This window comes from Dipteris shenzhenensis, chromosome 13 (assembly GCF_047967505.1).
Source record: "Dipteris shenzhenensis isolate YYH24624 ecotype China chromosome 13, Dip_SZ_1.0, whole genome shotgun sequence".
NCBI lineage: Eukaryota > Viridiplantae > Streptophyta > Polypodiopsida > Gleicheniales > Dipteridaceae > Dipteris > Dipteris shenzhenensis.
The window spans coordinates 45,963,396-45,980,260 of record NC_141608.1 but is presented as its reverse complement, the minus strand read 5'-3'; the positions used below and the strand labels follow the sequence as shown (position 1 = coordinate 45,980,260).

The 16,865-nt window shown below is 41.3% G+C and overlaps 1 protein-coding gene across 1 annotated transcript; it reads left to right on the top strand.

Annotated features, from left to right (window-relative positions):
* Window positions 1-12,044: 12,044 nt before the first annotated feature.
* On the top strand, window positions 12,045-13,567 carry LOC147895477 (germin-like protein 5-1). The gene is made up of 4 exons (XM_087384036.1): window positions 12,045-12,514; window positions 12,689-12,825; window positions 12,917-13,053; window positions 13,334-13,567. The coding sequence occupies exons 1-4, from the start codon at window positions 12,297-12,299 to the stop codon at window positions 13,505-13,507; spliced, it is 666 nt and encodes a 221-aa protein (XP_087240162.1). The 5' UTR covers window positions 12,045-12,296; the 3' UTR covers window positions 13,508-13,567.
* The last annotated feature ends 3,298 nt before the right edge of the window (window positions 13,568-16,865 follow it).

Genomic DNA, 16,865 nt, shown 5'->3' with positions numbered 1-16,865 from the left:
GGACTTCAAGGATATTGTGGATGCAAAGGAGATGCTTTCAGCTTGTGATATTGCCGGTGTAAGTTGTGAAGCTTACACATATATTTTCAAAATTTTCAAGTCTGCTATTTTGGGAAAGTATACAATGCCCCTACCCACACCTTGGTCTATGAGACGTGCACAGTGAGAAACAAACCAACATGCAAGAGAAATGCTTGGAGCGTACCATTGCATAAGGGGCACAATATCTTGGAAGAGTAAAAAGAAATCTGGCTTGCAAACCTTTAAGATGAATGCTTTCAACAATGTCTACTTAGATGTTGAGAAACTACAAAAAGCAATGGTCAAATTCTATGGCATGAGAGAAGATGGTAAGAGGAAATCCATTATAGCATTGCACTTTACTTAGTTCATTTCCTATATCATGTTTATCCTAATGATTTCTCTCTTTTGTTGTACAGATTGCAATGGAAATCTCATATGTTTCATCAAAATGGATGAAGCTCAATTGGTGAAAGAACACAAGTTAGAAAGAGTGAGCATCTACATTATGAATAAAGCCTTAGCCTTTGTTCAAGGGAACGAGGTGTTGGGATAAGTGTGATCAAGGGCTTGCTCTATGGTGCATATGTGCATCTAGGGGAGTCACATATGTGTGTGTGTGTGTGTGTGTGTGTGTGTGTGTGTGTGTGTGTGTGTGTGTGTGTGTGTGTGTGTGTGTGTGTGTGTGTGTGTGTGTGTGTTGTAGAGGCACATCTAGTGCTATGATGTGTCTAGTGTGTGACCTAGTGATTATGTAAGCACAAAGGCCCCCACGTACCCCCCCTCAAGGGTCTGCCTCTTGCAATGTCAAGGATACATCTAGTCTCATAGTTTCTCATGCCATCTCATGGTGGTAACACATGGCCATCTCATGGTGGTCAAGGATAAATCTATGTCTAGGATCTCATGCTAGCAAAGGTGCCCAAGGGTCAAGGTTCACAAAAATGGGATAGACCAAACACATATCACATGGCCTACATCATATGGTGACCAGAGGTGACTTACAAAAGACAAAACATATGACATTCTTTTTGGAGTACTACTCTAGGCAGAGAACCTCAAAATTTGACCAAGTGATGATAAACAAAAAATCAAAAGACAAAGTGCTCAAAAGGCATAGTCCTTGTCTTCTACCACAAAGTTTGATTCTTCATTTGTTGATGGAGTCTTTTCCTCACCAAGATTTTCTTTGTTGTTGATGCAGCTCTTCTTCACATGAAATGCTTCATTCTCTTGGGAGTCATTCCTCTCCTCTTCTGAGGATTGTCTCTTGGAGAGTAGCTATAGAGAAAACCTTTTTAGATGGCAATACTCCATAGTATGATTGGGTACTCCACAGAAGGCACATATCTTTTTCTTGGTGTTCACCTTGATGAAATATTCACCATTACAGGGATTTACTCTCATTCTAGGCTTCTTTTGGAATGCTTTCCTCTGAGATACATAATCAATGTTAGGGGAACAATATGATGAAGGCATATTGGGAAGGTCTTACCACTAATATGGTAGTGTCTAGTCCCTTACAAATAAGTATCCTTCTCCACAAGTATAATTGGTTGGATAGATAGTTAGATACCCTAAACTCTTAGCATAAAGGAAATACAATGTCTATTGCTTCAAAAAATAGCATTCAAGCATATTCAAAACATAAATACATTATGAGCATTTACCAAAACTATCAAACTATAGGATAGTGCTCCAAAGATAAAACTAAAAAATGCCTCAAATCACTTCCAATGGTCAAACATCCAAAAGACCAAAGATAACTGACATAATAATGAAACTTTCTAGCACTTAACCATAGTCAATGGTTCATCTTAGAAGCAGATATCACTATTAACCCCAAATTGCGCAGTCTGAAATTGGAGGGTGCAATTGAAGCTAAAGAGAAAAGCTTTGAGAGGGTTGTCAAAGGAAAATGGAAGCTCTTACTGAGGACTACTTCTAGGAGAGAGGAATGGCAAAATTTTGCGTTGTGTCACCGTGGAAAGATGTGCCTATTCCGACTGGTTTTTTTGCTCTATTCTTAGCATTTTGTGGACCATTGTCCACCAAAATTCATCAGCACTATTCCAAGAGTGTCTCCCAACATGACCTCAGAGGAATTGATGAGATATGGCTCTAGCAGGTTGAATTGCATGAAATTTTGTCAAGCAGTCTGAGTGTTTGCACGGGTAGCATAAGCCTAATTGTGTAGATCCCAATGGTGAAGAGATGCGCCTTAACTAGATAAAGCTATAGCATGAAGCGTTCTAAAAGTTAATGGTCGGATGTTGAGATATGGTGCCTCTAGTGGTCAGGCCATAAGAGAGCTCAAGCAAAATGAAGGTGATGAAGAAGATGAAATCTTGGGCTCTAGGTGACTCTAGGAGCTAGGTAGGATCAACCTTGCTCTCATACCAAATGTAGAGGTGAGTGGGATAAAAGAGGTGCATCATGGCAAGGAGTGAGAACACATGAGATATAGAAATGAGTGTTCTATGATTGTGAGAGAGGTGACTCTCTTATAGAAATGGGAAGAGGGTGGCCTAGATCATAGGCACCTTCCCTACATCAGTGGCAATCAACCCCTACATCAGTGGACTAGCCTAAATCAAAGGAACCTCCCATGTGGGGGCCCTTGTGCTTACATCATTACTTAGGTCACACACTAGACACATCATAGCACTAGATGTGCCTCTACAACACACACACACACATGTGACTCCCCTAGATGCACACATGCACCATAGAGCAAGCCCTTGATCACACTCATCCCAACGTGAGGAAGTAGAGCAAGATATCTCAGTGCAATCAGAGAAAGATGTATGGTGGCTTGTAGCATTTGAGACTCCAAAAGAGTACCATGAGACATTGAAGTGGGTTCTAGATAGAACAAGGATCCCATCAATGATCCGAAGACAAGAGGAAGGGGAAGGCAAGGAGACTCCTATCGAACCATAATCTCGACAAGACAAACATACATTGTCTCAAAGCAGATTGGGTTGGGAATAGTGGAAAGCATTGTGTGAATGCACAACCAATAAGGCTTCTCATCCTCAAGTAGCACCTTTGAGAGCTAAAGTATGGACTCAGTATGGACAAAGGTAGATGAATAAATAAAATTGCTTCACCAGGTTCAAATCAATGAGATGTATTATGAAAGGTTCAAGATGGCTATAAAAGAGTTTATACAATTAATTGTGAAAGCATGGGGGGAGTCACACATTACACATTACATGGTAATCTTGGCACAATCGCAATATTTGGCACTTGCTTTATAAAAAGTTTTTGTTTTTGCAGCATATTCTCTATGCACACGGACCATGGTTTATACAAAATTGGGCCCTTTGTCCATTTGGAATACACAAGGCATGGAGAAGTCGCACTATAAAGCCAAGACAGCCTACTTCAAGAACTCAAGGCATGGTGGTGGTGTCACTCATAGAAATGCATTGCATGAGATGTTCGACTGGTTTTTTAGATGTTTACTAGAAAAGACTTTGAAGTCTGAAAAGGCAAAGGCATCAGAACTTGCAAAAGTAGTTCAAAGGGATTATATGGGTCCAACTAGCAACAGAAGCTATGGTGTAATTGTATACAAATATGAAATGAATATCTTGCTTATTTTGACCACAGTTTGTGTACTCACTCTTGAATATCTTGCTTATTTTGACCACAATTTGTGTACTCACTCTTGGAGTCCAAGGTCTATGTGAGGTAACGAGGTTGGGGAAGGTGGAGACAGGTGAAGGAGGGGGAAGAGAAGGGAGGGGCATGGGGCGAGGCAAGGGAGGGGCGTGGGAGTGGTAGCAAGGGATGGGGGGTATGGGGGAGGGTGACAGGTGTAGGCAGGGCAAGTAGGGGGGAGGGCAACGAGAGGGGAGAGCAACAAGGGTGGGGGGGTTGGAGGGGTTAGGGCGGGGGTGGGAGGCATGATGAAACCCTAAACGTAATTAAAAGGGGTGTCAAAAGATGATGGGCCTATATAAAATGTTTTTAAAAACGAGTGAAGAACACTACTAGACCCACAGGACACCGCCTCCACCCTTCCTCCTCTAGCTCCACCACCTCCATGGCATCTGCACACATGAACCTATCCGGTGGCACCTCATCAATCTCTCGTGAGCCCTCCCCCAACACTCGTGAGCCCTCCCCCAACTCTTGTGAGCCCTTCCCTGACTCTTGTGAGCCCTCCCTCGACTCTCGTGAGCCCTCTCCTAAGTCCTGTGAGCCCACTCCCCAGTCTCTTGAGCCTTCTCCTCCTCCCAAGTCCCGTGAGCCCACTCCCCAGCCTTGTGAGCACACTCCCAAGTCCCAAGGGCATGAGCCTTCTCCCAAGTCCCAAGAGCATGAGTCTTCCCCTCAGCCTTCCCCTTAGCCTTCCCTTCAACCTTCCCCTCAGCCTTCCCCTCAGCCTTCCCCTCATCCTTCCCCTCCCCATGAGAGGACTCCCCTGATCGAGAAAAATGTATTTGAGAACCTCCCTGATATCGAGAGGCTTTCAGATAGGGGTCAACAGACTGCACGAAAGAGTCATGGACATGGTACCTGTGCCCATAAAGAGGGTAAAGCAGACACCAAGGAAGCCCCATCCCAAAGAAGGACAAAGCTCAAGACATCCACAAGAGGGGGGTTCGGAGGAGGATCAACACAGAGAAGAGCAGTGCCAGAAATTCAAGGCTAACAGGAAGCTGTGGAATCGGGTACCTGTACAGCCTCCCCCAAGAGTCACAAGCCATATAGAGCAAAGCCACGAGCACAAGCCCTAAGGGAGATCAGACAAATACAGAAGACCACCAACAACCTTGATCCCGCATGCTCCCTTCCAATGTGTGGTATGAGAGATAGCACAGGGGTACAAGGAAGATGTGTGATCCAGCACAGGAGCTATGGGGGCACTCGAGGGGCACTCCAAGAGGCTGTGGAGCAAATGACCACATCTCTGTTCAAGGACGCCAACTTGTGTGCCATCCACACAAAGCGCGTCACAATCATGGACAAGGACATGGCTCTGGCGAAGCGGCTATGGATGGGACCCAAGCTTGAAGCCTAGATTCTCTTGGAGCCCACACTTAGGACTTAGACTACCCCCTACCCTTGAAAGCACTATCTTGTATCTGAGGCCCAAGGGCTGACCTTTTTTAATAAAATATATCCACATTCTCTACACTATCGCACTGTTGTGAATTCTCCATGTTTATCACTGAAGTTACTATTCATTTTAATGTAACTTTTGGATTCTATCAAATCCTAGAGGAATTTCACTGTGGCGCAGAAGGGAAAAGTGTATGGGACATCGCAATGAGCCTAGAATGCCTTAAACCCGCCACGGTGCAAATTTGGGCATTTTGGCAATCCAAAATGCTCAAATTTGTGCTGTGCTAGGTTAAGGGCATTTTAGGCTCCTCATGACATCCCATACACTTTTCCCTCCTACACTATGGTGAAATTCCTCCAGGATTTGACAGAAATGAACTTTGGATACCCAGAATTGGTGAAATTCATACTAAATTGGCTAGAAATGCATTAAATTAACACAATTAAAAGGATGGAGAAAATATATCATCGATGACTTTAAAAAATACAATAGAATAAATATTATGAATTCATGACAAGCAACGATGACTTAGAACAAATAATAAAGACATGTAGTAATTAAAGTCATGTATCTATTGAAATATATCTTTATATTTACAAGAGGCCTCACAGGCTATCTTTCTTCTTGGCTAGTTTGAGTACATTGAGAATAGGGGTCTTTGAATCCCCTAGTGGACTCCTAGATATAAACCTAGCCGCAATAGCACTAACATCCTCCTCTCCAAAATCACTTTGTCAACATTTCGAGTAATGTTGGAGTATTCGATAGCATGCGACAATGCCTTGCACTTCAGCAGCTTGGAAGGCCCTCGAGGAGAAAATTTGTTATGGAAGACCACGAGGTGCTCGCCTACCAATTCCCTCCATTTTTGAATTGCCTCCCATGCATTTCCCTCTTCCCCCTCTTTCTCGACTCTCTCCTGCTCTAGCCTACGTGCTGCAACTCCTCTCTCTCTTCCATTTGTTGTGTACTACCCCCCTCCCTCTCTCTCTCTCTCCTGTGCCTCTATTGGTAGTGCTCTATCCTTCTCTATCTCCCTCTTTTGTGCCTCTGTTGGAATTTCTCTGTCCCTCTCCTTCTCGCTCTCCTGTGCCTCTGTTGCTACTTACAAGACCATGCAATGTTGTGACTGAAGGGGCAAATTGATGTGTGTGTGTGTGTGCCTATGGGCTTGGAGTCCTATGCAAGAAGTGTGTGAGTGTAGGTGTGCTAGAAGGTTCTAGTTAGGTGTGTTAGGTTGGTGTGATGAGTGAGTGATCATAAGAGGTGATTGATTGAGATAATCAAGAAGATGATTGTGGATCTGGGATCTACCTACATGGAGGTAGTTGCCTATATATGTAACCACTCTTGGAATAAAGTTCAACAATTTGAGTCTCATTACTTCTCTATGGATTTACGTGTGGTATCAACGCTTGGTTAGAATCTAAGTGTCAAGAATGAGGTTCTTAGAAGATTCCAACTAGATTCCTCCTTCTCAACTACCTACTTCTTTGCCCAAGTTTTTCCAAGTGCAAATGCTCAACATCCGATCAATGGCTTGAAAATTTCTTCAAGCTGGAGCTTTCCCGTGCTTGGGCAACCTATCTGACTGGAGGGATCGTCAAAATACGTCGCCAATTCATCATACCGCTTCTACTTCTACTGGGTGACGTTTTCACAATGCCGGGAGCTGTGGGTAACCATTCCCAAATTCCTTCCACACAGGGCTGGGCAATACTATGGGCTACCTCTTGATGCAATTTCATCACCAATGGTCTGGTAATCTGTCCACAATCACCGTTGCAATGCTGCCCCAACCTTGACGAATTTTCACGATTCTTCTTCAGGGCACCTTGCCTGGGGTATAAGCTTCGAATCTGTACCAAATGCCTTCTCTAAGTCACCTCTAATCTCCCCAATTTCGCCCTATAAGCTCACTATTTCTTGGGTCAACATTTTCAACATGTTTGACCAATTTTGATTGTGTTGACCAAGTCAAACCTCAAAATTTGTTGAGGGCTTTTGTTCCCAATATGCTCTTTGTCTTTGGAAAGCATTGTTTTGATCTCTTTGACTGAGATTGTAGTGAATGATTGATGCATTTGTATTTGTTGGTCTACAAGGCTAAAACAGTCAAAGTCTACTTTTTATTTCTACCAAGCCACATGATGAGGTGGTAAGAGAAGTCAAGAGGAGGGAGAAATACAAGGTAAGAAGAGCTATACCAATGAGGTTGTGGGTTAACATCTTGTCCTAAGAAAGATTAGCTTTATTCCATTGTAATTGGATCATTGACCTTTTGTAAAGGTTGTAAAAGAGAGAAAGACACTACCTTGAGTCAAGGTAAGACCCTCTCATGGATCATATATACATCACATTGTGCAAAGAGAAACATGCCAAGATGCCTTGCAAGTCAGTGAAGAAGATAAAGACTATAGCCCCAAGAATATGAACAAGGACAAGAAGAGGAAACGTGATCACTGTTACGCCAAGGATGAGGAGCAGAGGAGCTACATCAAATGCCAAACCGAGGATAACATTGAAAACACTAAATGCAATTTTTGTGGATAGTCAACAAATAACCAGCATCATGTTGATAATCTTTGCTTCTTGAAGGAATTAATGTATGCACTGGAAAAAGAATATCAAAAGGATGTTGATGTTGCAAAGACCTCTAGCAATGAGGAAAGCATTGGATAAGATTTCATCAAGGGGGGCATTGGCCCTACACCCTAGATAAGTTATGTGTGTTTGAGGTCAAATAATGGTGCTCTGCCATGGATAGTCCATCCTTAAATAATTGTTAGTCTTTTGATGTTTTTCCTTGTTGGACTCATTGGGCTTTACATACGTAGTCTATGTCCATCTCCCAGTTGTAAACCAAGAATCCTATGAGTGAGTCACAGGTTGGGGCCATGAGTGTTGCCACATGATAGTGGGAAATCCATGGACCATCCCATGTACTACTACTAAGGGATGAGGTCATCAATTTGTGAGGGGGAATGAAGGGGTAAATTGATGTGTGTGTGTGTGTGCCTATGGGCTTGGAGTCCTATGCAAGAAGTGTGTGAGTGTAGGTGTGCTAGAAGGTTCTAGTTAGGTGTGTCAGGTTGGTGTGATGAGTGAGTGATCATAGGAGGTGATTGATTGAGATAATCAAGGAGATGATTATGGATCTGGGATCTACCTACATGGAGGTAGTTGCCTATATATGTAACCACTCTTGGAATAAAGTTCAACAATTTGAGTCTCATTGCTTCTCTATGGATTTATAGTGACCTCTTGTTGTCTTCCACAACACCAGAAATGCATTGGATGACTGGATCCCTTGCACCTATAGCTTAAATGACTAGATAGTGATGAAAGGACGGCCAAAGGTCCACATAAGCTTCCTAAGAGCAAGAGAGGTGATATCTTGCATGAGTGGAAGGGGCGCATCTTGAAGTTCAAGTTTGAGAAGAAAGGATGGCTCACAAAAATTATGGGTTAAGAGAGGGGGGGATGGTTTGGGTAATCCCTAGTGTAAGGGGAGCAACTAATAGGGGCTCTCTGCAGGCCTGCCCACCCTCCACCTCAACATACCATTGCCCCACTCCTTCTAGCACTCTAATTGGTACACCTCAAATCCCTCTCTAATCCCTTGAAATTAGGAAACACTAATTGGAGGCCCTTTTGAGACCCCATTTCTCCCCTAATGATGTTTTTCGAACAATGGATTTCATCAGAAACTGATCAAGTTCGAGGAAGAGGCAAAAGGAAAGGACACACCTTCAGCCATAGGCATTGCTTCCATTAATGACTGGATGCAATTACTCTTAATCTTCCAAAAGGAACCCCACACGACCAATGCTGCGTTTGATTCTTTTCTCTGACGTCTCATTGATGTCAAGGCTTTTGATGAGCAAGATTTAGAGTTTTACCACAAGACTCTCCCGACCATTGTGAACAAACTTCTACTGGTAAACAACTTACCCTTGATTCCTTTACTTGCCCGATTTGTCTGCATTCCCCTTAACCTGATGGTGGTAGATGTTGATGGACTTGATCTAGTTGAGAAAGAAGCCTTGGCAAGCCTAACCCAAGACTTTGCCTCCTCTAAAAATTCTTCTAACAACCCTCTAGCAGAGTTTACCTCCTTCATTCCTCTTCTTCCCCCTAGGCAACTTCACACACACACACATAGAGAGAGAGAGAGAGCGAGAGAGAGAGAGAGAGAGAAGAGAGAGAGAGAGAGAGGGGGGGAGAGAAGAGAGAGAAGAGAGAGAGAGAGAGACAGACAGACAGACAGACAGACAGAGGGAGGGGCGGAGGGGGAGAGAGAGAAGAGAGAGAGAGAGAGAGAGAGGGAGGGGGGGAGGGGGGAGAGAGAGAAGAGAGAGAGAGAGAGAGAGAGAGAGAGAGAGAGAGAGAGAGAGAGAGAGAGAGAGAGAGAGAGAGAGAGAGAGAGGACGAACTGGAATAGGTGGAACAAGAAATAGTGGGTTGCCAAAAAAAACTCGCTCCAAAACTCACTTGAAAAATGCATTCCTCACACACACTCAGTATAATTTATGCAGTCTTAACTATTTAAGTAGAGGGTGAGATTTACAATGTGTGTGTGTGTGTGTGTGTGTGTGTGTGTGTGTGTGTGTGTGTGTGTGTGTGTGTGTGTGTGGCTAGCGAAATGAATGTTCAAAATGTTGTATCCACATGCTACTTTTGAGATATTGTCACAATGATTTGATGTTACATACTTGGTTTTGGACTAGTTGCATTACAATACAAAATAATAATGTGTTAAATGTTGTAATACTAATGTGTTAAATCTCAATGAATTGTTTCTATCTTCAAAGTCGTATATCAATGAAGGGGAGCACATTATAAGGATTGATACTACTATGACCTAAGACTAAGCACCAACAATGAAGAAGTGAAAATGTCGGCCTACTCACCTCCAAAAAGATATCAAGTGATATAATATTTTATGGTAGAAGACGATAGAGACCATGAATGAAGAAGCCAAAGTGGTTTCCTCTTTGCCCTCTAGAAGTCATACATATCACAACCCACAATGATGTAATTCTTTTTCTCTCTCTTCGTGTTAGATATGAAGCAATTCATCACCATACATAGCACTCATAATCAAGAGGCACAAAATTCTCACTATACACTGTACTCATAATTTAGAGGCACAAGATTCTGATGATAGCTTCTTCATATGAGGTACTTTTATTTTGCTTTAAACAAAGAATCATAAATGATGTGGTGTTGAGTTATGGGTTTCATGGGTATTATTAAGATTTGCCTCTCTTCATTAGACAAATTTCTTATAAAATCAAGCAACCATCTACTAGCAATTTTACTCCTCTTATAATTATCTTTTAAGCTAATTTTGACATATAAGATTGAAGTAATCACTTTTTTAAACTTTGGACTAGCCCTCCCCAACTTTTTAACTTGAAGTGATCACTTTTTAAAACTTTGAACTAACTCTCCCCAACTTTTTAACAACCCATTTTATTCTACTGTTAAAGGCTTCCATACCTTCTAGGGGCCTTTTTAGTCTAAATAGTGTATTTGAAGACCTTTTAACATCCTCTAATAGAGCTTAGACTATCCACTTCATATAGTGCAACATATAACCCACATTATTTTCAAAATAAGTCTTACATAACATGTAATAGAAAAAATCTAGAAAGGCCAAAAAAACATATAGAGTAATATTAAATAACATCTAATAGAAAGCATGTAGAAAGGACAAAAAAAGCATTTTTTATTCTAGTGGAATTTTCACAAGAGATAAAGAATATGTAGAGATCATTTCTTTAAAAATTCAAGGTTGTAACGTAGCATTTTCAAATGGTTCTACTAAAGGTAGTAGGGATACTTCGTAGATGCAACCTTCTGTATGTGCTAGTAGGTGATATAGAATGGGTGGGTGAATGTGATGGGCTTTTTATTCAAAGGTAATATGATAGAAATTGGTACCATACAGGGTCCATGCAGCAGGATTTTATTGAGAAGGTGTGAATGTTCTTATCGATAGTGCCATGCACAACAATGTTGAGGTTCACATAATGTTAAGATATATCGATGAGCAACTATGTGCATTACTACTCTTTTCACTCTAAGTCTTGTAGCGCAAGATTTGTGAAATATAAGGAAGCTAAAAAGATGTCAATTAAAAATGTTATTTTATGTATCTTATAACCTTGTAATAAAGATAGAGAAAAGACCACCTCAATGACTAATTACATTCCTTGTGCAACCTAAAGTTGATAGTATGATAGCATTTTGCCCAAGGAGCTCACCTTAAAAATATGTAACATAGCATCTTAGTTAAAGGAGGAACTTCTTTAAATTGTGGGGCTTACATGATATTAAATACATGAGGGGATTTAAAAAATGCTCAGCCTAGTATATTTTGTAAATGAATAGAGGAGGCTTTCCATTTAACATCTAAACATGTGTACATATGGAAGGGGGTAAACAATTGTGTAAGAAAATAGTAACTTTTAAAAGTGGGAGTATTTTTAACATAGGCTTGCATACATGTGTTATGAGGGTTTTTAAATACTGAAACCCCTTTGCCCTAGCCCATCTTATTCAATTTGAAGTATTACTAATTAGTGCATGATGGAGTTTTCTTAAGATAGAGTTTGGCTTTGAAGCTTGATATTATTATGGACATGTGATTAGAACATACCCCAAAATTAATCTATTACCCATTTGTTTAATGTAAAGCACTGAGGAACATGGAATGGTACATTACTCATTCCTTTTAAAAAGGACTCATATCATCCAAATCTTGAATTTGGCAAGAAGAGTACTGGCAATATGGAGGGGCATCACTTGTTTCTTTAAAAGTGCAACAAATAAAGATTCATAAATGGGTCAATAGTTGAGCACAACCCCTATCTTGATCATTTAAAGGAGTGGGTAAGCTTTGTCTTTCTAGGCAATAGAAGTGGGTAAGCTTTTTCTTTCTTTGATAAGCCATTAGGAATTAGAAACTATTCATCCCTCCAATAACCCACGTCACAGGACAATTAGGTCGATCACGTAGACGTTCGAAGTAATGCACCGCCCATATTTCCAAGTCAATTTCAACTGAGGCTTTGCATGAAATGAAGGCTGCTGGAAATCGTGACAGTCCAAAGCTTTACATGATATGTCATCAACATTTCGCTAAGACCACGAAACGAGGAGTTAGAAATACACAGAGATTACAAATATGGCTTCGTTGTTCTGCAAATTGGCCGTCGTTCTAGTGCTTGCAATGTTTCCTCAATGTTTAATTGAGCAGCTCCAGGCAGCAGATCCGGATCCTGTCGTGGACATCCCTTCAGGAAACCGCCTCGTTCTCAGGGATTTATTCACCAACGGTGATGTTAGCCATGATAGTGGAGGCGTACGTGCTGCAGTTAATATCACAAACTTGCCTCTTACGAGGTGATTGTCACTGTTGCCAAAGAGGGAAGCTCTTCATGGAATTGGAAGTAACTCAAGCATTTCTTACAAAGTAAACGAAAGGATCTGAAGTTTGCTTAACACGGTAGCATAAGTGTAGGCTTGCAGCCCTGAACGGGTGATTTGAACACGATTCTTTCTTCTGATCTTTAACAGCTCTGAAGGAATTACATATGTGCGATTCAAGATGTTCCCTTGTGGGGTTAACTTACCACATACTCATCCAAGAGCAGCGGAGATCGTGACGCTACTCTCTGGAGGGCCTCTTCAAGCGGGATTTGTTGATACTTCAGGTAATTGTGTTAGCTGTATCTCTGTTCTAGAATCAAATGTTTGACAGGGAGCGTCCTAGATCAATCGTTGTGTCAAGCCTTCCTTTTGCAGGTACCCCACATATCAATATTCTGAAGCCAGGAGACGTCACCGTTTTCCCTCGCGGTTTGTTGCACTTTGAGATGAATGTCGGGAAGAAAACTGCGGAGTACATATCCGCCCTCAACAGCCAGAACCCTGGAACCCTGGTACAAAGCAAACGCCTCTCTCTCTCTCTCTCTCTCTCTCTGCCTCTGCCCATTCACGATTTCATGTTTCTCGAGCCAAATATCCGTTAATCGGAGGACACCACATAATGGCAAGGCTATCGCCCTTGTAACTCGAAGGCTGCAAAGGGTAAGGATACTTAGATCTTCAGGTAGGCCTTCCGTTCTCATGCATCTCAGTTTCTGTAATGTGGTTTAAAATGAATTATCTTCGAATATCATCTCTCATGTAATATTATTGAACCGCGTTGTCTGATTGCAGTCATCAAGCCTCGCACTTTTCAAGATTCCAGCTCGTGCACTGGCGACATCATTGAATCAAAGCGTGCAGGAAGTGTCGGACATTGCTTCCACTCTGTTCAGGTACGGAACTGGACTAAAGATGACAAGCACAAGCGGGTGTGTCCCCGGCAAGGATATCACAACTGCATTTTAGGCAAAGCCTCTGGGCTTTCGAAGAGGACAAGACAGAAACCTTCTAAAAACAATCAGGTACTAGATTTTGTGGAAGCGTTAATTAATTATCATACGAGTAAGGACGTCTTCTATCATTTATCGAGGCAAACCATATGTTTGGATTACACTTCTAAAATCAATTTGGAGATAGCATTGTCCATAAAGCGATTCTTCTTCATGAGTTTTTGAGAATCTCTTGAAAATGCAAAATATAAGAATTGATTAACTTATAATATGGAGTTCCAATTGGCTAGCAAAATACTCTATCCACAATAAACACCGTATTAGATAAAGTGGGATTTTGGGAATTTCGAAATTGGGTGGATTTCATTAAAATTGGGAAAGGCTTCATTAAATTTGGGAAAATTTTCATTAATTGTGGGGATTTTGCCAATATTGAATATGCTAATATTTGAAAATTCCAATGATTATGAAAAACTTTATTGGTTGTGAAACATTTCATTGCGTATAACAACCGGAAAAAAGCATTTGTGGAAGAGTTTGAAAATCATGTATTTGGTGGTGTTAATAAACACCGTTTGGGGACATGTATATTTTACTTGAGGTATTAATAAACACCAGTTGGTGGTGTTAACAAACACCGTGCATAGTGAACCACTAGAAACAAAGTAGTTGTTGGTGAAGGACAACTTTTGAAAATTATCATATTAATAATATGTACACATCCATTGACAAGATAACAACAATGAGAAACATCACATGAGAACACGCATTACAATGGAAGTTTGGGAGATTAAGAGGGAGAAAATCGATACCATTTTCTATGTTCTGATACCAAGTAAGCTTTCGTGTGCTTTAATACATACACTCTGTGGAATCTTAAACTTTTTGGGTCTATTTATGGCTTTTGATGTCCATGACCAGAAGACAACTGCATCAATACACTCCCATACCTGTGGATCCAACCTATTCTCTGCCCAATACTTGTTCCAGCAATCAACATAGGCATCTGCATCATTGAGCCCCTTTCTCTTAACGGATGGGCCTCACCAAGACGAAGTCACCTTGCTTAACATCCACCATTGGTCTAAAGTCTTCCCTTGACTTATCTTTTAGAGGCCCGCAATAATGATCATTCCATCCCTCATAGCCTTGGAACTCATTAATGCAAGCATCTATATCATCCTCTTCATCAGGCGATTGTATTCTTGGCCAAAACTCTCTGTACACTCCTATCTTTGAGATGTTTTCATGTTCGAGCTCACTGATCATGGTTTTCCAATAGTCTATCACTGGCCTAATGTAGGACTCATACGATGCATTCTTTCCACTTGCACATCTCTCCCAAAACTTAATGTAATCCTTTATCCCTAATATTACTTGCAAGTGATCTCTCATAAATGCAACCATTGGTAGTATATCTGGACAACCTATTGACAATAATGGTCGACCCTCACTATCTCTCTTCCATAGCTCAATTCCCCCTTCAATGGGCATCCAATTCGATGATTTTGGATGCATCTTGTACTACATCATAGGTCTATAACCTTGCATGTAAAATCGAAATTGCAATGGCTTTGCATGACTAACTAGCATTTCTTGCACATCACATAGGTAGCCATCCACATAATCCTTGAAATTAGGAATCCGTGTAAGAAGAAATGGTGCTAGTGAAGATGATGTACATTTTTTGAATGTATCCATCAGATGCGGGAAAGTGAATGTTTGTCCCACTCGCAAGCTCTCAGAGAACCTACTGAACATTGCATCAATGTCCTCATGTGTGTGCCCTACCATCAAGAACCCAATCGCACTGTCTTGAAAATGCCCCTTGCTACAAGAAGAGAAAGGTATGCAAACAAGTATCTATTTTTATTCTCAGACCCACAATTATCTAGTTGGAGTAGCACGTTCTCTAGTCACTTTTGGAATGGTGGCTCAACAGCAACACTTCACTCTGAAGAGGGTGGGTTTTCTCTTGTATTTTATGACAACAAATTCATACATGTGTCTGCATCCCTTGCAATGGAAGTTGTCATGGCATCCGTGACAAAATTCAGATCACTCTCTGATACAATTCCTAGATTTGCATTTGTGATTGTGACATCTATATTTTCAGACAAGCTAGCTCCACTTGTGGGAAGATGTGCACCTTCAGAACTATAATGGGAGTCCAAAGAGTTTCTTGAGCATAGAGCATTCAAAAGTTGAGCACTGCTTCTTGGAATCCCATTGGTAGTAAGGTCTCCAAGTTCATGCGTATCCATCCTCTTGAGGTTGCGCAAACAAATTGAGAGTGATCCAATCGTAAGGTCGGGATCAGATGGCCACAAATCATTGAGGGTGAAGTGTTTATAATGACCATGTCCATGCCCATGGGTAATCATTCCAATGAGTGAAACCTATAATTGCCATGTAGAATCGATATCCTTGGACCTGACCTGAAGTCTTGGAATTGCCATCTTTTTTTGGTCCATCTTATCATGGATTATGCATACATACTTTTTTGGATCCATCTCGGAGTACCTACACCATGCATAGTATAAGTTCCTACAACTTTGTTGCTATCTCATATGCATCTTTCTCTCCTCCATCAGTGAATTATGCTCATCTTGACTTTTTGTGGCTACCAATTGAGCCTTATCTAACTGCACAAACTACACTTAGAGAGAGAATTCACTCGTCTTAGCAAGGGCTCCATTTTTTAAATCTGATTTCCAAATCTTGCCAAATGTGGATATGGATAGGCTCTGATAACCACGTTGATTAAGTGAAGTGTTGACCACACATGACGTCTATCTTCTTATACACTTTAGGTATCACTTGGTGTGTCTCTCTTGAACCATCTTGCATGGTTCTACCCTTGTGAGGCATATGCTCTATGCTATTATCCACAAAGTGTTGAATGAGAGCCCTTCCCATACCTATGTGCTCCTTGCTCCTCCTCACAATCCCTGAATTCCCATGCACATATCGTTGCACACCACTCTCAAATTGCTCCCTGTATCCATAAAATGATGTCCTTGGAATTCCATGCATCTCATACCATGCTCTATAACACACATGCCGACCGTTTAACATGAAGTTATAGTGTATCCTCCTAGTGTAGTCATGATGCCAAGCCGTTGACCACACATTGTATATAAAGCTTATACAAGACTCCAAGGAGCTGCCCCAAAAGTTATACCTTAGAGTCATTAAGAGATGATCTTGCCCACAGCATGTTGGGAGCATGTTGGCAACACCTACTCCCACAATAATCGATGGAAGAAACCTGCTACATCGAATTTTATACATTGGTGTTGGAGTCTCTCTTTGTTTAGGCACCCTGTTAATGAAAGTGTACCTTCTTTTCTTTGATGTTGGATCATCCCTTT